At 28.2% G+C, this 21,495-nt stretch overlaps 2 protein-coding genes across 2 annotated transcripts; both read left to right on the top strand.

Annotated features, from left to right (window-relative positions):
- The first annotated feature begins 1,202 nt into the window (after positions 1–1,202).
- Positions 1,203–14,537, top strand: LOC145754599 (receptor-type tyrosine-protein phosphatase mu-like). The gene is made up of 31 exons (XM_082570676.1): positions 1,203–1,329; positions 1,673–2,113; positions 2,259–2,366; positions 2,563–2,673; positions 2,807–3,106; positions 3,567–3,743; positions 3,900–4,088; positions 4,394–4,620; positions 4,742–4,912; positions 5,060–5,294; positions 5,367–5,463; positions 5,659–5,787; positions 6,208–6,363; positions 6,751–6,833; positions 7,008–7,122; positions 7,427–7,518; positions 7,836–7,996; positions 8,142–8,238; positions 8,606–8,667; positions 9,153–9,287; positions 9,684–9,809; positions 10,072–10,214; positions 10,397–10,532; positions 10,921–11,027; positions 11,294–11,403; positions 11,638–11,714; positions 11,915–12,049; positions 12,623–12,760; positions 13,150–13,292; positions 13,573–13,708; positions 14,113–14,537. The coding sequence occupies exons 1-31, from the start codon at positions 1,242–1,244 to the stop codon at positions 14,188–14,190; spliced, it is 4,503 nt and encodes a 1,500-aa protein (XP_082426802.1). The 5' UTR covers positions 1,203–1,241; the 3' UTR covers positions 14,191–14,537.
- A 441-nt stretch (positions 14,538–14,978) lies between these two features.
- LOC145754937 (golgin subfamily A member 5-like) lies at positions 14,979–20,893 on the top strand. Its single transcript, XM_082571112.1, has 12 exons — positions 14,979–15,522; positions 15,650–15,859; positions 16,367–16,535; positions 16,913–17,026; positions 17,245–17,351; positions 17,785–17,891; positions 18,198–18,362; positions 18,795–19,022; positions 19,174–19,323; positions 19,449–19,606; positions 19,768–19,831; positions 20,179–20,893. The coding sequence occupies exons 1-12, from the start codon at positions 15,039–15,041 to the stop codon at positions 20,260–20,262; spliced, it is 2,040 nt and encodes a 679-aa protein (XP_082427238.1). The 5' UTR covers positions 14,979–15,038; the 3' UTR covers positions 20,263–20,893.
- Positions 20,894–21,495: the final 602 nt, after the last annotated feature.

Raw genomic sequence — 21,495 nt, 5'->3', positions numbered from 1 at the left:
CAATAATCTTGTTAAACAACAAGATATACTTGTAAATATTGAAAACTTGTAACAGTTATGATATAGTTTTTATGGGAATTAATCGCATTTTTCTTTTTAATTGTTTTAGTATGTGGTTTTACTTTATTTTTTCAATATTATTTTGTTCAAATAATATTGTTTTGTGTTTTAATTACTGACCGAACCTTTTTTTTATAAAGTAATAACATTTGTAAACGGAAATATTAACGCAGAAGTTATTTGAATATTTTATTTTCCGCCGCTACTGGGCGATATGGAGTAAACTTTTGCTGATTAATTTTATAGCGTTATTCTTATTTTAATTTTTATAAGAGTTTTAAAATTTTAGATTCTATGTCAATGCCCAAATATTTTTACACAACAACTATAACCTTATCTATTATAGTGTTTTGCTAGTTTACTGTTTTTAAATTCAAACCCTGTTACATATCTAAGTAAAAGGCAATCTTACAAGCTGTTACTTGATATGTCACTCGCAACTTATTTTTGCCTTTGATATATCACCCTTGCACCACAAATGGCAGTTTAATTTATTTTAAAAATCTGTAATTTGACGATCAACGTAGAATTGTATATGTATCGTTTACTATGCTTCATTATATATAGATTAAAGTTATAACATAGAGAATCGTGTATTTATTTTACAGCAAATTAGTTTATAAATGTTTGAATTATTTTTATTCTTAAAGTATGGGTATTTAACATTAGCCAATAATCTTAATAAAAGTTAATTAAGGGATAGTTGATTATTAAAGTAGCTTAAATACGTATTCATTAAAAGACAAAGTATAAAGGCAACAGAAACTCCACAAACAAAGAAAATGACAATGTTACTCATACCAAAGTGTATATCCGGCTTTAAATTAAAAACAAAAATGCAGTAACTTTATTTAGATTTTGTTTATCTTGTTAAACGTTGTTATGTTAAGGCTTAAGAAGCTGTAGTCGTATTAACATACTGTTATACAATGTTTATTTAATGAAAATTAAAATAAATATGTTACGATATTATACAAGAAGCTCTATAGTAGAAAATCATACTAAAAGCAGTTTCCTGGTTCAAATTAATACGCTACCTTAATATGATAGCATTAAGCGTGATATGTTTAGGGTAGTAAGCGTCGTCTACAGATGACTCGTTTTTTAACACCAGGAACTTATACAGATTTGTTAATATTTTAGTTTATTATTAAAGACAAAAGATGTTTTGCTAAGTTAATATGCTAATTAATATGTTTTTCTTTAAATTAATCGGGTTGTGTTCGGTGATTTTATTTCTGTGCAAAACAAGCGAAGTTGTTTCACAAGGTAATTTCATTGTTTATTAGTTTTAAAAATTGTAAAAATTAAACGTTTTAAGATTTTTAGCAGAATTGTATGATATTTAATTATAACTTAAGACGTAAGTAAATAATGACATATTACAAAATTGCAAAATATTTTGTTACAATTTTTTTACATTATTAATTTTCTAAATAAAATGCACCAAAAAATTTACGCTAATAAAAGTTAATAAAAGTTACTTTTTATAAACTGTGAAGTAAATCTTCTTCTTTTAAGGATAAACTTACATGCGTAATAAAATATGGTTTACAAATTAGTCACGTGATTTGCACGTTTTTATGTTTTTATAAACTTTATATTTTTGTAGCAACTACTATCCAGGATGGTGGGGCCAATATCACGTTCTACAACACAACTTTACTAAACTGGGATGGTGCCCAAGCAGCTTGTTTAAGAGACACCGGGGGTAAACTTGTTGAGATTCGGTCCCAACAACGTCAAGATAAAATTAACGAGTTTCTAGATCAATGGAAACAGTTCGTTGACCCAAGTATATTTGCTAATCTTTGGTCTGTTGGTTACTGGACTGGTGGAAAGACAAATAAATATACAAATGTTTTATTTTGGAATGGTGTTGAATACAATCAAGCACATAAATATAATAACTGGAATCAAGGTGAACCTAATGACATGCCACCTTCCTACTTACAAGTTTATCCAATAACAATCTTTCCTGATAATCAAGGAGGGGGTTTGGGTAAATGGATTGATAATGGAAGGCTTCAAGAAATGTATTACATTTGTCAAGGTAATTTTTCAACTTTTTAAGATAGATAGAAACTGTTTAACTTAAAAAAAATATTAACTTTAATGTTTTTTTAAACTAGCAAAATTTATTTAAAATTGTTTTTCATTTTTTTTATATATGAATATTTTTTTATATATTTTTTCAGCATCTTGTGATTATTCGGATATTTGTTTAAACGGTGGAACTTGTTCTGTTGTTGATGGAATCCCAATCTGTTCATGTTCAGTTTTCTATTCAGGAAATCGTTGTGAAAGTAAGTTTTAACCTAATACTTTATTTTCATGTAAATATGTAAGATGTAAATATGAGTCAATTTTTAAACCTATAAAAATTTTTTTTTTAACGAAATTTAATTGCCTTGTAAAAAAATGTGTTTGCTTTGTATATTTATTTTGTCTTTTGTATTTGTATATTCTATCAATCAATTTATAATAAAATTTTGGTTGTAGAAACTTGCGAAAATGTTAATGCTTGTTTAAATGGGGGAGTTTGTAATGATGACAGTAGTATTCCCTTCTGTAATTGTCCAGAAACATCTACTGGTGATCAATGTCAATTTTGTAAGTTCTTTTAATAATGTCGGTTAATTTATAATTTTTTGCGGTAAAACATTAAAAAATCATACAATAAAAAACAAACTTTATAATATTAAAAATCTAATGTATAGTGAAATAGAGTTTAAAATTAATTTAGTGAGGTCAACTTATTCACCAACTGACCCAGTTTTTGCAAACACATTTACACTAACTTGTCAAGTAAAAGGTGACCCATTACCAACAATTTCTTGGTCAATTTCAACTAAAAATGGAATAAAAGAAATAGGAGGGGAAAGTGGTTCTCTATTTATGATTACAACTTCAAATATTGGAAATGAAGTGACGAGTAACTTAACTGTATTGGGTGGTGGTCGTTGTTTGGGTTCTAGAAATATTTATTGTATTGGGAACAATGAAGTAGCAAGCAGTCTATCCTATACTTTTAACATTAACCAAGGTTGGTTAGGCTTTGTACTTTATTTTTTATTTATTGTTTTTAATGTAGCCGGCAGCGTGGTGTAGTGGTAAGAACACTTGCTACACCATCATGAGGTCGTGGGTTCCATCCCCACTGATCTCATGCTGTAGCGCCCTTGAGTAAGACGCTATAAACGGTATAACCTCCTGCTGAGCCAGCACTTGATCAGCAGCATGATTACCGGGCAATTATAGTCTCTATAATATTCCAAACTGCCACAGGCAAGTCGAGACTGGGTCGGAGTAATTATGTTACTCTATGTTTAAGTTGCGCATTCGACTTTCCCACATCGAGGATAAAGATATATACAAAAAAAATGTAGGAAGGCTTACTTAACACACCAATTGTGGGATAGCTTTATTACTCTGTCACATATATGCAACAAATGTTAACAATACAAGTTTAAAACAATTTAATTAATATTGAACTCGGTTTTTAGAATGGTATGAGACTCTTCAACAAAGTTATTTTATGTTTTCCAAAAATTTGGATTTAAAAAATGCTGATGATGCTTCTGCAACCTGCTCAGAAAATGGTGGAAATCTTGCCACCATTTTAAATTCTGAATTACAAACTTTTCTTGAAAAATGGGCAGAACCTTGGGTAACTGATAAAGGTAAGTATTTAGATTGTTACAAGTAGTGTTGTACGAAAATTTAAAAAGGTTTATTCATTAAAATAATATTAATGAAATATTTATTTTAGAAAGTATTTACTTAAGAAATAATATTATTTTTATTTGAAACTAAAGTTTAAAATTATTTTGTTCTAGCATGGATAGGGTTAAGATTGAAAAACAATGAGACAATGTGGGCAAATAATCAGGCTCTAACTTACACAAATTGGAATCAAGATCAACCATCAAGTAGATTTCCTTGTGTGATCATATGTAGAGTTACAGATTGGAGATGGAGGATTACTAGCTGTTTTGATACTGCTCAATATATTTGTCAATATCAGTGTAAGTTAAAAGGAATAACATTTAATATATTGTTCTAATTTAATAGGGCATATTATATTTTAAAGACAAAACTTTTTTAATGTTTTTAAACTAAGCACATGAATTTAATTAATATCAATAGAAGTACAGCAATGCGATGGTAAATAATGGCTAATGTTTTTAAATAAAAAACAACTGTTTTCTAAAAGCAACCATTTTATTGAAAAATGGTAAAAATTCTAACTTTCTTGACGAGTGTTTAATCAAAAAATGGTGTGTCAAGTAAGTAAAGTACAACATTTTGAATCAATGATTTCAATCTACAGACGCAGACCAGCCTTCAATATTAAGTTTAACAACTCCAGACTGTGTTGGATTTGGTTTCACAAGTTTAACTGTCCAATGGTCACCCTCACCCACTTTGGTTGATGTTGTTCACAGAATTCATCTTTCAAACTCAACTCATTCTACATTCACTGATGTAACTCCCAACAAACTGAATGTAACGACCCAGTTCCAACAACTTAGCCCTAATGAGAATTATAATATTAAGGTAGATCTAACGAATAATATGATTGCATTTGGTTTTTATATTAGCTGAGATATAAATTCATAAATTTTGTTAAAACTTTTGTGTTATTTAAGTAGTATAACTATAGGACTGATTTTTATAGATTTCAGTGTCACCAAATGAATGTACAAAGAGTCTTTCAGTTAGTGATTCAATAAGAACACCTAAATATCAACAAGAAAAAGTTGACAACGCTGACCTTAATTTAATAAATGAAACTTGTTCGGTGACCTGGTCTTGGCCTGATAATGCTTCTCAACCTAACTACTTTGTGGTAAGATTTTATTGGGAAAATAATGTTATAAAAAGTTATATGTAGAAAACTTGCCTGCAATGTTAAGTCTTCGTATATTCATAAAATTACTATTTCCTTTTTGTAAACACAGAAGACAACTTTTTTAAATGGTAAATTTATAAACAGATTGAAGTTACAAAATCACCAATTTTCACAACTTTGGACAATGTTGAAATTGTGACATCAACAATTAAAAGTGAGAGTTTTATCCGAAATGTGACCTCAACAGCTAAAAATTTCACCTTTCATGCTCTCCCCAATCGTCGCCACAATATTTCAGTTTATCCTCAAACTTGTTTAGGAGTTGGAAACCCTGTTTTTGCTCTCGGAAGATGTGAGCTACCTCCATCAGCACCTAGTGGTTAGTTTAATCAATGTTGTTAACTTTATGATGAACCAAAAAATAAAAATATTTATTCAAAATATATTTTAGTTGCACCAAGCCAGCCTGTAGTGGAAACTGATGATTTAAATGAAAACACAATTAATGTTCAACTTTCTGCAGTTGATGAAGTGAATGGACCGATTAGGTTTGAAAGTTGCTAATTTTTTAAATAGTTGTGTGTATGTAAAAACTCAATACTAGGTTAAAACTATTATGTTATAAAACACAAATTTCATTTTATTAAATACTTAATGATTAAAAGTTAAATTAAGTAAATATATTTTAGTTGTTCTACTGTTATTTTTAACCTTTTTTTTATTAAAACTTGTATTATTTTTAGTTGTTACTTTGTGATCGTACAGTATGGTAGCAATAATCTTACAAGAATTAATCAAAGTCTACCACTGAATCAAGTGGAAACCGAAAAAATAACCGAGAATCAACCTTACATTGCTTATGCTCTGACAAGGTATGAGTTAATTTATTGTGTTTTTATGTAATGACTTGTACTTCAAATATGATATCATTCTTTTGGGATGTTTTTTTAACTTATAAACTTATAATAAATAAACAGTAATATAAAAATACTGACATATTTTTCTAATTGAAAGTTTTACTAAAAAACATTCTAAAAACATTATTTTAATTACCTTGGTACACTTTGTTTTAACCCTTTTCTTTTACACTAAAGGCTTTCTTTAAGAAATGGTCTTAATTTTACTAAAAAGGTGGCGAAATTTTGGTTTTTGAAATATGTGCATTCCTAATAAATAGTTTTCTGTAATATGGGTGGATACTGTTGCTAGACAACATACAGTACCTACCAATTTTAATGAGAAACAATTTTTTATTTGTACTACTATGTACTTAATTATTACTGATATTTTAGTGTTACCAAAGGTCAGACTGTAACGTTAGGCGACAATTCAACCACAAGTTGTGATATTAATAATATCATGAGAAAGAAAAGATATGTTATTAAAAATCTAGAAAAAACGACTTATACGGCTTATAACCAACCACTTATTGGGGGTAAAAGTTACAGGTATAGAATATTGTATTTTTGCTAAATAATATCAGGATTGACTTAGTTAATTATAAGTGCATATTGATGTAAAACCCATTTAGTATGGAGCTATAAACAATGTGAAACTTTGCTAAAGCAGGAAGCAATGGGCTAAATAATTATCAGGAAATCATCAAAATATGAATAATAATATCCCAAACTACCAAAGTCAACCTAAGACTGGGTTGGGTTGCATAGTTTCACTCTAACGATGCATAAGTTATTCTTTCAACCTTAAAGATAAATAAATTTCAAAATTGTAGTATGTAACATATACATAACTATCTAATATAGGCTCTTGTTCTACAAAAATAAACTTAATAATTTGTCTTAAGGCGTAAAATTAAAATTTGTATATTTATTTAGTTTTTATGTTGCTGTTACCGTGCCAACAGGAAATGGTTCAGTATTTGTGGTGAACAGTCCTTCTACACAATTTACTAAACAAGGTAAAGTTGAATTTTTTTACAACAAATCTTTAAATTTAAATAAAACTGCTTCGCAAATATTTTCAAAAAAACGTAACAACCAAAACTTATCGAACAAAACTTTATGATTGTATTGGTAACTAGAAATGCAGTATTCTGAATTTATGTACAATAAATATTATTTACTTTTTATAGAAGCTCCTACAACTATGCCAAACAATCAATTAGAAAGCCAAACAGGATTAATTGTTGGTATAGTCGTCCTATGCTTGTTGTTATTAGTTGTTGCTGGTGGTATTTATTATAAGAGGTAACTACAAAAACCAATGAATTTTAATAATGAAGCTCATTGGACGATATATGTATATATATATGACTAATTTACATGCTTTTAAAATAGATAAAAACTGCCATTTGTGGTGTGTGGGTAAATTACCATAGGCAAATACAAGTTGTAGCCTATAATAAAACAATTAAAATGCAGAATCAACTACTTTCATAGGATAAGAATAAACAATCAACTAGTTTCGATAATTTTAAAAATATTTCATTATTTGAACAATGTTTTAAATCTTCTAGAATATTTTTTTACTAGAACATATTTCTATGTTTAGAAAATATGTTGCTGGGACAATAAAAGAAGATACGACGAACCTTTCTGTTAATTTTGTGCCAGAACGTCCTCCTCCTCTTGCACACAATGAAGGTGAAACTTGTTGAATTTAACTTGTGTCCACCTAAATGTTATTTCACCTAAATAAGTATATTATTGTTAGTGATTACTGCTTTTATTCATAATTATCAGCATTGTAAAATACTTTTATAATATACACATCTGATGGTTTGTATAAAATATATTGCATAATAATAGTTTAGGATATTAAGTTTGATTTCCTCATGGTATCAAGTTACGCCCCTTTAGTAAAGCACTAACAAAATTACCCTTGCAAAAACAACTTATTATTTAACAGAATTTAGTGTTACCAATAATTTGATAATATTTAAATTAAATTTTATTTTTAGAGAGAGTAATTGAGACTGCACCCAGTGAACAAGTTTTGTACGAGAATTTAGAACAACCACGAAAAACTACATCATCTAATCGAATATATCTTAAAAATTTAAAAGCTGTTTATCTGGGTCTTATGCAACCTACTAATACTGAATTAAAAACCCAATATTTGGTAAGTATTAAAATTTATACATTTAAAAAGTTCTAAATTTTGTTCAAAACCAGTTTGGGGTTTTGAACTTTATAAATTAAGTGTTAATAGATTTCTATACTTGTGGTCTTGTCAAACATTTATATTTTTTTAAATATTTTTTTAGAATATTGCAACCAAAGCAAAACAGATTACACTGAGTAAGGAAGTTGCAAGTTTATCTTTAAACAAGCCTAAAAATCGATACAAAAACATTCTGCCATGTAAGTAGTTTTTTATCTATATTTATCCTTAATATTGGAAGATCGACTTTGTAACTTAAACATAGACCTAGTCTTAATTTGCCTCTGCTGTTTTGGAATATTATCGATTATATTTGCCTGATAATTAAACTGCTGATTAAGTATTGGCTTAACAGAAGTTTATATCGTTTATTGTGCCTTACTTTAAAAAGCTACAGCATAAGGTCAGTGGTAATCAAACCCACGACCTCATGGTGGTGTAGCAAGTGTTCTTACCACTACACCATGCAAGAATTGTTATTTTTAAATATTGGACATAAAGATCAAGTATTTTAATTATTTATTCAAATTATTTAATTAATTTTATTATTAATTTAACTAAATTTAGATGATACAACAAGAGTTATAACTAACAATGGTGATTTTTATATCAATGGAAATTATATTAGCGTAAGTAAAAATGAAACTTATTGTTTAAATTTAGTTTTCTCAGTATTAACATAATGGATTTAAATATAAATAGCTAGTTTATGCAACGTTTTTTTTTACAAATTTTGATTAAGGAAGTAGACTGTATTACGTAATTGACATTTAAAGCAAGAGTGGGTAGGCAAAGCGTGGGTATATTGAAATTAGAGTTGTACCAGTTTATGATTTTTTGTTTGTTTTATAATGAATCATCAAAGCATCTGACAACTTTCTTTTATATCCTGTAGCAGTTTAGTCATATGCATATAAGTTTTAATTAGTACTAGATTGATTAAAACACTATTCATATTATCTTGATAATATTAGTTAATCTTTGCTAGCTGTTTCTATTATTTTAAAGTATAAGATTAGTGTTAAATATCTTTAATACATTTTTTTATCCAATACCGAAAATAAATTGTACCAAATTTTTTTTAATTTTACAAATTTTGAATTATTTTCTGAAGGGTTACAAGAGACCAAAGCTCTTTATTGCCACCCAGGGACCACTTGATGCTTCTGTCAACGACTTCTGGACTATGATTTGGTTTGAGAAATCAACAACAATTGTCATGTTGGCAAATATAGTTGAAGGAACAAAAGTAGATTTGTTAACTAAATAAAACTGAATTTTTATTAGAAATAATAGTGGATAGTCTACCCTATGGTCATCATTTTAATTTTTATAACACAGTTACAACTCTTAGTTAATATTTGTCAGCAATTATTTACCCGTCTACCACAAACGCCATTCTTATTTTGTGAGACTATTATTCCATTAAGCTTTTTTATAGATTTTGTTCTTAAAAATCAATTTTTTGTTTGGTTAAAATTTGACTACAAAAAATTCAACTGTTTATAACAAACAATATGAAAAAGTGTATTGATTTTTCTGTATAAAATTGAACCAATATGTAACTATATTGATAGATTATTAGCTAATTCTTTAAATATTTCTGTTTCTAAATTGTTGGTCAATTTTTGTTGATATTTTTTAGAAAAAATGTGCTCAATATTGGCCAGAATTGAATGAAACTTTTAATCTGGGGAATTATTCAATCACCAACACCACAGAAACGTCTTATGGTTGTTATATTAAAAGAACATTCCAGATTAAATGTGAAGTAAATGGACATTTTTGTTAATCAGTGATTCTCATTTTAATTTTAAGGATAAGTTTAACGTATTTCCAAATTGACTATTTTTACTAATGATCGTTTTTAATATACTGATACTTTTAACATATATACTTATCCTTTACTTTTTATATTTTATTTTTTTTACTAAAAAAGGAAAATAAATTTTTTAACATAGATATGTATGTTCAGATTTTTTTTAATTTTTTTTTAATTCAATCTTGAAAATTCTTATTTGTACTTTTTAAAGGGACAAACCCTTGAAGTAACCCAATTCCAGTATCTTGTGTGGCTTGATCATGGAACACCGTTAAGCACAAGTAGCTTTATGAGGTTTTATTCATCTGTGATGCAACAATATGACAACAAAGCACCCATTGTGGTGCATTGCAGGTAACATTTCGATTTTAAATGTTGTTGTTTCAATTCTTTAGAGTTAAGATTTTTGTTTTAAGTAGTTTTTTTTAATTTTTTTTTCAGGAGTTTTTAATAATTCTATTTTACTTCTTTGTAGCTTACTAATAAAAGGTTTTATTTTAAGTCAAACTAACGCCTATTTACTTTGTATTTTACAGCGCTGGGGCAGGTCGAACCGGGACATTTATTGGGTTTGATTTTGTGGTGAACGAAATGAATGACAAAAGTTTTACTGATGTGAGAAAATGTGTTATGGAGATGAGGCAACAAAGATGTGATATGGTTCAAAATGAGGTTCTTGTTTATATATATTTTTCTTTTACAAAACTCTATTTTCAATAACTAAATTTTAAAGTGAATTTTAATGAAAAAGAAAAATTGTTTGCATATAAATAATCTTTGGCTAATATAGGCAACTTGTAAATAGTGAATTTTTTTTATTTTATTTTGATTTTTGCACATTAATAAAAGTAAATAATAAATACGATATACAATTAATATTACAACAATGCGACGGGAAAAAATGACAAAATCAATTTAATGATTTAAAACATGCCAAAAGTATTAATTTTTACATAAAGATTTAAAGTATGTTATGGCATGGTCACCAAACCAAAAATAATAACTTAGGAAAAGTAACTGAAATTGAAAGTACGAAAATACCAACTTTAAATTTTTTTAGACCCAATATACGTTTCTACACAAACTTTTGGCTGAGCATTTTCTACTTGGATTTACTGATGTTCAGGCTGAAGAGTTGTATAAAGCTTTTCAAAACCCTAAGCTCTTGTAAGTCACTCAAATTAATTTTTAATTTAAGATATCTGTAATGCATCTTTACATTGCATAGAGTAAGCAGTGTTATGGAGTTGTTATGTTTTAGAGTAAAAAAATGCATTTAATGTTAAGCAATTTATATTAATAGACCAATGTTTATAGGCTAAGTATGTTATTTTTTTAATTTAACTTTTGAGCATGGTCTTACTCTAACTAACTAGTTGTTGTATGCCTTGGCAGAAAAGTTTAATATCATGTTATTTTATATTTGAATAAAGGGAAGAAGAATTCAACAAACTGGATATTGTAAAACCACTCGGCTGCTTCTGCCACCTTGCTATGATGAATGAAAATGTGGGAAAAAATAGAAATCCAACTTATTTACCATGTAAGTTAAGAGTAACTTGATTGTCTTATTAAATAAACTAGTTTAGTGCCTGTTTTTTTGGCGGGGAAATTGTTAAAACCAATGTTTAATCATAGTAACTGGCTTCATATCACAAAAACCATGTTCATTTTCTGAAGGCAAAAAGATTGACGTAAATAATCTGATGTTGCATAATATATTTAACAATTAAATTAAAATTATTTTTTAGCAACTAACCTATTAAATTTTATTTAGATGATAAAAGCTCTGTGAAAATACCAAGTAATGAAAATTCAAAATCGTTTCTATACATCAATGCTTCTCATATAGAGGTAGGTTTGTTTTTGCCAAATAATAACTATTATACATATTTTTGTGTTAGTTGGAAAAACTGTATAACTTCCTTTTTCAACAGATAAACATACAACAAACTTCATATTTTTGTTATTCTTATCAATACCTAAACAGTATATGTAACTTTTGTGGCGAGATTTTGTTAAAAATGTTGTTTTTTAAATGTTTTTTGTTACAGAATTATGAAGGCAATGATAAAATAATAGCTGCTCAAAGTCCTATGCAAAACACTGTGAATGACTTTTGGAAAGCAATTATGACAAACAATGTCAGTGTTGTTGTCATGTTATCTGAATGGGAGGAAAATATGAGGGTAAATTTTATCTCTTTTAAATTATTTTTTGTTAACAGAAGTTCTAAACTTGAACTGTTTTTTTTTTATTCTTTTTCTTTTTCTACAATGTGAAAATATTTTCTTTTTTTAACTGAACTTATAATATTAATGTCAGACAATTATTTGTCATTAACTAAACAAAATAATATCGTTACTATTTAAGTTATTTTTAAAAGGTTGATATGTTTGTATTTTATAATATGAATGCATGATTGTTGTATGGATAACCTTTTAATAATAAACCAACTTTGTTTCACCTTTAGTTGACACGTTTGTTAAAGTTAACTAACTATTTTTAAGCTCTGTATACTACCAACTGGTATAAGAATTATATTATATTTTTGAGTATAATTCTTTGTTGACTTTCTGTCCTTTAATTTTTCTTTTACATTTTTTAATAATTGATAACAATCTTTGCAACATATTTGGTTATATTTTAGCTCTCTGTCTCCCTTTTGTGGTACTGTGTATTTTTATATCAAGACTATATACGATATTGTTAACTTAATTTCGATGTAAATCATACAATACTTGCACCTTTTATTTTTATAGGAAAGTTGTTATGTTTACATACCAAATGAAAAGGGGAAATCTGAATCTTATGGTGAGCAAGTGGTGTTGGTAGAAAATAAGAAGAGAGTTCAATATGGAGTTAAACGTCGGCTAAAAGTAACTGACCTTTTCCGGGAGGTAATGTTCTTAAATTTTGTTCTAAAATAAAAATCATATAAAGATTTTTTTAAAAAACTTTTAAAATTACTTTGCTTGGCTTTTTTTCGACTCTAACCCTTTACTCTAAATCTTACAATCGTTAATAAAGACTTTAAATCAAACTTTATTTAAGAGGTAAAAACTTAAGATTTTGATTTAAAGAAAAAGTTATTAAATGACATATTTATTTTTTTTTTTTGTTAGAGATAATTTGTGTTACTATAACATTACAAAATGTCACTTTCTTTTAAATCAACTTCTTGAAAAATTTTACACTTTATTGTCTACAAAACACTCTAATTTTTTATTTTAAAAATAAGTCTGTTATTAGCAAATTAATAAGACAATTTTCATACTTAACTTCACAGAGGTCAATTACTCATATCCAGTACACTGAAGCTTGGTCAAATGGCAGAGAAAGAACATTAGGTCCAGGCTTTACAAACCTTATCCTTGATGCTATATTCTGTAATGAGAAATCCCCAGGAACTTGTATTTTGGTGCATTGCAGGTAAAAACTTTGTACTTGGCATATTTTCTTGATTATATATATTTGCAAATATGGGTAGATATAAAAATAAAGATAGGCAATATTACGTTTTTTTTCGCTAGGAGACTTCTAATGTAGTTTATTAGAGCTTTACTATTAATTTTTGGATTAATAAATTTGAGTTTAAAGGACAATAACTATGCAATTATTGGGCAGTTTAGACTTCCTAATAACTACAAGCATAACATTCCTGTTGTATATATATATGACTTATGTTATTCTAATAATATAAATTTTTTAGTGACGGGGTCGGTAGAAGTGGGGTATTTTGCTCAGTGTTTAATCTGATTGAGAGAGTAAAATCCGAGCAATCTGTTGATGTCTTCAGATCAGTTAAAGATTTAAGAGATTATAGACCGTTGATGGTTCCTGATTTGGTGAGCATGTCATTTTTTATGTTTTTATTTTCTATGTGCAAAGTCAACTTTGCGACCTAAGCATAAAGTAGCATAAGTGACATTTATAGTGCCTAACTCTAGAGTGCTAAAGCATAAGAGCATAGAAGAATCAAACCCAGGACCTTATGTAGTGAAGCCAAGTGTTCTGATCACTACATCGCACTTTCAAATGATTTTCTGTTCTTATTTTTTATTTGACAATTTGTTTGGCATTGATTTTTTAAATAAAAAAACTACCTTTTATTTATTTATTTAATGAATTGTTTAATGTAGTTAACTATTTGAATTTTGTTGACATACTTTTAAAGTTAAAGTTAACATATATTGGTTCTAAGTATTTGTTGTATGTAAAAAGAAAAAGCAACTTATTTTTTTATGTTAAGGAATACTACAAGCTGTGTTATGCTGGAGTGAAAGGTTACTTATCAGATTTTGATACCTATTCCAACTTTAAAAGCTGAATTAAAAACCAAAAAAAACAATTGAGAAAGTGTAACGCACTTCTAAAAATTTAGTTGAAATAGTTCAAAACAAAAAATGTCCATTAAAAAAACTGTATTTGCTATTTTTTAGAGAGTTTTGTACAGTATTATTAACTTGTATTACATTTCTTTAAGTTTATAATGTAGTGACCTTTTTATTTTTTTATACAAGTATTTTTTTACGATGCAGTAGTTAATTTAGGTTAGTGGCAATCTAAAATGTGCAATATTAGTCAATAGGTTGTCATTTGAGTTCTTTTTTTAAATTTGTAAATCATGACATTTAGTATATTTACAACACTGTAACATATTTGTAATTTTTCTATTATTTTAATGGTTTAAGTTTTTGTTGTTTTGGTTATTAATCTAAAATAAAATCAAGTTAACTTCAAGTTAAAGCCCTTTACTTTTTAATATATTTCGAGGATAAACATTAAGTAAATTAACTACTAGCGTCATCTCGCGACGTCATTTAACGTAAACAATGAAATGTTTTGTTTACGTGTTTTAGTACAAAAGGCATTGTCTGTTTATTGTAAGTTATAGATTAACATTTCAAATATAACCCATTTTAATCATAAGTAAATACTATAGTATGTTCATTTTTTAATTAAAGAGTTGTTTAAATGAGATACTGCACCTTATGCCTGTTATACGAGAGTTAAAACGAAAAACTAACTTTATAAACAGATAAAGAATAACTTTAATTTAATAATTTTACTTTAAAATACTTTTCAACTTTCTGCAATTAATCAATTAATAGATTGTTAAATAACTAAGCATTACTGACAATAGCAACTATCTGATTATTGACAGATTTGGTTAAGATGTCTTGGTTCAACGAATTAGCTGGAAAAGCTGAAAGTTTATTAAACAACATGGACCAAACTGCAGCTGTTGCTATATCTAAGGCGTCAGAAAATGAAGAACAGGTTGTTTCTGAGTTACCTTCTCAAGAAAAACTATCAGCCCAGCAGAGTATTTCAAGAACTGTTACTCAACCTGAAAATAAAGCGATTTCGAGAGCAAAAGCCCAAACATTAAAGCGCGAGAGTGAAAAAAAGAGTTCGCCGAATGATGCTGCTTTATTTAACTTTCTAAATAGCGACGAAAAAGTTAAAAAATCAAATTTAAAAGGAAATCGAAATAAAATACCAGAGTTAAAATCTTCACTAAAAACGAACCCAGAAGTTTTACCACAGAGTGGGACTCCTTCTAATTTTGAAATATCTCGAAGTTCCAGTTTTGAGTCTGTAAACTCGAAAGTTCGACATGATATCATGGATGCGAGTGAAACTATTTCTGAAACAGGTTCATAGCCTAATTAAAACAGTTTTTAGTTAAATTACATAAGGTAATATAGGTGTTTAAACATAAATTTCTATTGCCTTTCTTTAAACATAATTTTAAAAATTGTCCTATGCAAAAATCTTTTTAGATGGAATTACTCTTCCTACCGACTCTACTGCCTCCGAGTGTAGTGAGTTTGAAATGGTTGGAAGTTCAAGGTCATCAGGTCGTGACTCTCCATCTTCATCTAGTGGTGGTAGACAGGAAGTGGCTGAGAATCGAATTCTTAAAAGCGAGATTGCTTCCATGCATAATGAGCTTACACAAGTTACGGAAAGAAACAAAAGAATAAAAGAAGGTTTGAATTTATTATTTGTGATTTGAATGGTTGCCTGATATTTTAGTTGTTTTATTGCGTATTCTATGCTTCACTGTAATTAAAACTAAGTATAGTTGTTATGTTGCATTATTTTACATTTCCAATTTTTTTTGTATATATCTTTATCCTCGATGTGGGAAAGTCGAGTGCACGACTTAAACATAGAGTAACATTAGTTACTCCGACCTAGTCTCGAGTTGCTTTTGGCAGTTTAGGATATTATAGATTATAATTGCCCGATAATTATACTGCTGATTAAGTGCTGGCTCAGCAGGAGTTCATACCGTTTTATAGCGCCTTACTCAAGGGCACTACAACATGAGATCAGTGAGGATTGAACCCACGACCTCATGATGGTGTAGCAAGTGTTCTTACCACTACACCACGCTGCCGGTTAATTTGTATATATACTTAGATTTTAGTTCAGTATTTTTAATAGGAACCTATACCAGTGTTGTTAACCTTGACATTTTTTTTTGTTTTTAGACCTACAGAAAACTAACCAAGAACTAAGAAGTAAATATGAAGATATTTGTGAAGAAATGAGAGTTAAAAACTCACAAGTATCAGTTTTACAAATCAAATTTAATGAAACTGAACAATTGTTGAAAAACGAAAGACTTGTATCAGCTCAGTTTAAACAAGATAATGAAAGGTAAGAACTGTTACTGATATTGTGTCTAAAACTGTTAGTAAAGCAAGATTAACTTCTATTTTTTATATATATATTAGAGAAAAATATTGTCTGCAAGTGTACTATAACCGTAGTTTATGTGACTGTTAAAATTAAAAATTTATGTAGCAAACTTTCAGTTAAACAAGAATAACAAATGCCCATCAATTTTATAAATTAAATAAATAAAACTTTAAGTAAAACAGGAAAAACAAAAACCCATATTTTATTTTATAAATTGAAAAAAAACACACGTAACTTAAAGGCTTGAAGTGTAGTATAATCATAATGTTGATATGTTCTAAATCTATCCTTTAAAGTTATGTAAGTAGTGTATAATAATTAATATTATCTTCTAGATTGATGATGAGCCAAACGGAGGGATCTGGAGTTCATGCTCGAGCTATGGAAGAGTTAAGATCAAGATTGGAAGAAGTTGAAAATCAACTTCAGTTGGAGAGAAAGGCTCATGGGTAAGTGTTTTTGTTAACATTTTATTGACTTTGGCCAAGTTGTGTACACAAAAGTTTTTGATTTAACACTTTAAATTTTAACATAATTTTGTATACATATATATGTATATTATAAAGGTTAGTCAAAAAAAAATACTGTGTGTTGGATTAATATTTCTCACTCTAAGTATAATTCTAGTGATGTGTTGTAATGTTCTAATATAGAAGTTTCTATTTAGAATCACCCAGCAGGAGTCCTTAAACTACCGAACCAGACAAGATGGTGAATCAAAAAACATAGTAGAAGCATTACAGAAGTCACAACAGGACAGGCAAACTGAAAAAAGTAAATTCTAACTAAAACTTAATTAAGTTGACACAAAGTTTATTCAATAGATTTTTTATTATATGTTGTGTAAATTATGATAAAAAAGTAGATAAAGTATAAAACAACATGGTTATTCAGTAAGAACACTTGGCTTCATTACTTAAGTTTGTGGGTTTGCCTCCCATTGCTCTCATGGTGTAGTGCACTATATAAACTCCTGCTGAGCAGATCATCATCACTAGACATTTATAATCTAATATATCACGAACTACCTAAGGCAACTCGAGACTGGATCGGGGTAACTAATGTTACTCTATGTTTAGGTCATGAAGTCGACCTTCCCATATCGAGAATTAAAAATATATAAAAGAAACTAGATGAAGTATAAATATTTTGAAGGCTTGATTAATTGATTAGTGTACAAATTTTAAACAGTTTTTTAATAATGCAGGAAAGTTAGATGAACTGAATCGCGAAGTATCAACATTAAGAACTTCACTAACTTCAACACAACAGGAATTTAATGATTATAAACAAAAGGCAGCCAGGATATTACAGGTAATACTGGTTTGGTTTGTAAGTTATTATTTTTTATGTTTATACTAAATTTATTCACTACTTTGTATTTTGACTTTACATTTTCACACATATATGATAGGTCATTTTAATGTTTGTTTTTTGCTTTAATAATAAATACAATCACAAATTAAAACTTAGTTAAGTTTGCTAAAATGCTGTGATTGAAAAACCTCAATTGATTTTTTAATTAGCTTTTTTAGCTGCAATAATAATTTCTTGTTTAAATAAAGTTTTCAAGTTTTATTTACAAAAAACGGGGCATAAATTTTTTTTTCGTTTTTGCAGTCAAAGGAAAGGTTGATTTCAAGTTTGAAAGGTGGTGAAAATGAATTAACTTCGTCTACTATGGCAAGTATTGAATTGGAGGAAGTTAGACAAGAGAAAGATGGATTAAAAGATGAAATATATCAACTTAAATCTGATATTTCTGTTTTAAAAGAAGAACAACAGGTTAAATATTAAAGTTTTGTTTAAGTAGATCTAAGCATTTTACTGCTTTAAACTACATTTTTTATAATGTGCTTTAATTTTGAAGAGTAAAAACTGGATTAAATATATTTTATGTTTATCAAAGTAACCACCTTCATCAAATCACACCTTTTCTTGTGTTTAAAACCAATATTTAAGACTCAAAAAAACTCTATACTACATTATACAAACTTGATAGCACACCCTTTGCTTGAAATTTTTATTGTTGTAATATGGTTGCAACTCCCAACTCATATTTGACCCCAATAATTTACCAGCATACCACAATGGATTTTTGTACTTAGTTTTTGGGCCTTTAGATTGGACATACATACATTTAAATACATATATGAATATAGTGTCAACTAAGTTTTATATATATAGAAGTTTTAGTAACTAATGTTTACTTTACAGGAACAAGATCAACAATATCAACATGAGCAATCTCTTCTTCAAGAAGATCTTCTTGAGATTCGTAACCAGCTTCAAGAGGAGACTAAACTCCATCAGGATGCAGAGGGTGAGGTTGCTAGGTTACAGGAGGAGGGGAGAGGTTATAGGGAGGATGCTTCATCGGCACGACAACAAGCTCAACAGAGATTGGCTGACAAGGATGCAGAGATTGAGAGGTTAAGAAATCAGGTTTGTAAATTTTTTAAAAATTTGTTAGTTTTTTATTTGGCTAATTTTCTAATAAAAAACAATTAAAAGTTGGTCAAATATTAAAGAAATTACTTTTGTGTTTTGCCTTTAAATGATGTTTGCACCATTGTTAATGTCATTGCATCAATAGTTAATGCTAAGAAGTCAGTGTTCCCCCCAAGAAAGTGAATTAGAAGCCAGGCTGCGGCAATTAACTGAGGCTGTCATCCAGAAACAAACCACGGTGGAAACACTTTCTGCTGAGAAAAGCTCCCTTACTTTAAGACTAGAAAGAATGGAGGTAAATATTAAATCATTTGAGTTAATGCTTTTGATTCATTTTTCTTTAAATTGTCCATCTGACAAATACTGCCAGAAATTGACAAGTGAAATGAAATTTAAACATCTTATTTTTTGTTTTTCAAGGGTCAGATCAAGAGATTAAGTAAAGAAGGGGGTAGTCATGTAAACCTGACCATGCAAGAAGACCCCTCATCACAAGTCACCCCCTTTTACCCAGGTGGCTCACATCACGGGGTCGTGGGAAAGGTCAAAAGAGCTGCCACCGTCATCGACAAATTCAGGTCTGGATTTTGTTAAAAAGTTTATATACTGTTTTGCAAAATTTAGTAACAGTAGATTAGATGAAGTTAATATTTCTAGTAATGACATTACTTGTTCAAAAGTACTTTTATACAAAGAGTTTACAGTGCACAATTATAAACATTGCCTTAATTTATTTCAGTATTCGACTTGGTATATTCTTGAAGAGATATCCACCCGCTAGATTGTTTGTTCTTATATACATGGTAAGCACTTAGTTACAGTAATATTCTCTAAGAAAAAATTGCATTTAAAATTGTTACAATTTTATTTTGTTATATAGGTTGGTTTTGTGTGTATATCATGATAGGGTTTGGTGATGTCATATATCATGTGTAGCGAATGATTCATAATAATCACATTTATATAAATACTAATACACCATTAATATATATTGTAGAAATATTTATTTAACATTTTAATCTTGTGATGTAATTGTAATAATTTAAATTGATTTGGTTTAAAATTTAATCTTGTTTTTTATCTCAATGTTAACTAAATATCGGTGATTAAAATATGTATTTTCTTCTTACGAAAGTTTTCTATTTTTTAGGCACTTCTTCATATTTGGGTAATGATTGTTTTATTAACCTACACGCCTGAAATCCATGGCGATGAATATCATGAACCATTGTAAAAATAACATTATTATTATATCTATTGACCGCATGATCATATATTTATGCTGTAGTACAAATGCAGAATATTTCAATGTTTGTGTTTTAGATACCAACAACTTTTTAGTCGTTGTTTTCTAAGTTATTTCATTTATAAAACTGTTTTATTAGTATAATAAAAATTTATTTATTTAAATTGATGTAATCCTGTAAATTGTGTTTTTCTCATATTTTTTGGGCATTTACGAAGTTTAAATTAAAGCCAACTTAAAATGTAAAGCGTTATCATCTATTTTATTATTGCGATTTTAAATATTCTAAATATAAGATGTGTCATGCGATATAAGATAAAATGTGCTTAAAGCATCTATATACCTGTTCTTTACTTTAAATACGTTTATTTAATTTAAAAACTTAAAGCTTAAACATATTTGTGCAATAATTATGCTGTAGCATTAGTTTTGGATTGTAAAATTATGCATTTCTGAAGCTTATAAAACTAGATAAAATTTGAGTTTTATTAACATTAGTGTATTAGTTCCAGTATTTAGCATTTTATTTAGTTTTAAATGCAGTTTTACTGTTTTGTTTCTTGTTATGACAGTATAGTTATTGCTTTTTTGTTGTTGTATTTATGTTTGTATTGTTTATTGTTCTATAGTTTGTTTTTCTGAAGTCATTTGAAACATCTTGCTTATTTAATACACCGCTTCTGAAGTATAACAGGCAGGTAGGAATATTATTATAGGTTTATTTAACTTCTTTAATTATATATTTACCAATTGTGTGAGTGTATTTTTGCACAAATAATTTATTTTTTTATTTGGAAACTCTGAATATCAAGTGTCGTCGAAAATTAGAGCTCGGCTGTGATTGGTCAGAATTTCTTCGAACCCGCTTCGCGCCTATTTTACCGGAATTTACTACGCGGAAAGAAAGCGAATTAAAAAAATGTCGCGTTTTGTTTTGAATAAATTTACTATTTAGAAAATGTAAACAAACAAATTTTAGGTGTAAATGTTAGTTAAAGGTATGTTTAATTGATTTATTAGAAATCAGTTTGTCTAAATTTAGGTAAATGGTATTAGTCAGCGCATGAAGTTCCTGACTTTCCAATCTTTATACTTTTCTGTTTTTGCGTTTTACAATATAACATTCTGCTTTTCTGTTTGAGGTCTGTTCTAATGCATTTAGTGTGGAAGTCAGGAAGTTGCTTTTAATTTTGTAAACAAGTATTAAAACTTTGGTATAAT

This window comes from Corella eumyota, chromosome 6, assembly GCF_963082875.1.
Source record: "Corella eumyota chromosome 6, kaCorEumy4.1, whole genome shotgun sequence".
Classification (NCBI taxonomy): Eukaryota; Metazoa; Chordata; class Ascidiacea; order Phlebobranchia; family Corellidae; genus Corella; species Corella eumyota.
The sequence above is the reverse complement of the archived record's forward strand: the minus strand, read 5'-3'. Positions and strand labels throughout refer to the sequence as shown.

Bases quoted from the DNA above. Each gene is read 5' to 3' on its own strand.
- LOC145754937 (XM_082571112.1), top strand. From the start codon at position 15,039: ATGTCTTGGTTCAACGAATTAGCTGGAAAAGCTGAAAGTTTATTAAAC. The intron at 18,363-18,794 runs GTTAAATATTAA...TTTACTTTACAG, and splicing joins TTTTAAAAGAAGAACAACAG to GAACAAGATCAACAATATCA. The intron at 19,607-19,767 runs GTCTGGATTTTG...AATTTATTTCAG, and splicing joins ACCGTCATCGACAAATTCAG to TATTCGACTTGGTATATTCT.
- LOC145754599 (XM_082570676.1), top strand. From the start codon at position 1,242: ATGCTAATTAATATGTTTTTCTTTAAATTAATCGGGTTGTGTTCGGTG. The intron at 10,533-10,920 runs GTTCTTGTTTAT...AAATTTTTTTAG, and splicing joins GTGATATGGTTCAAAATGAG to ACCCAATATACGTTTCTACA. The intron at 11,404-11,637 runs GTAAGTTAAGAG...AATTTTATTTAG, and splicing joins AAATCCAACTTATTTACCAT to ATGATAAAAGCTCTGTGAAA.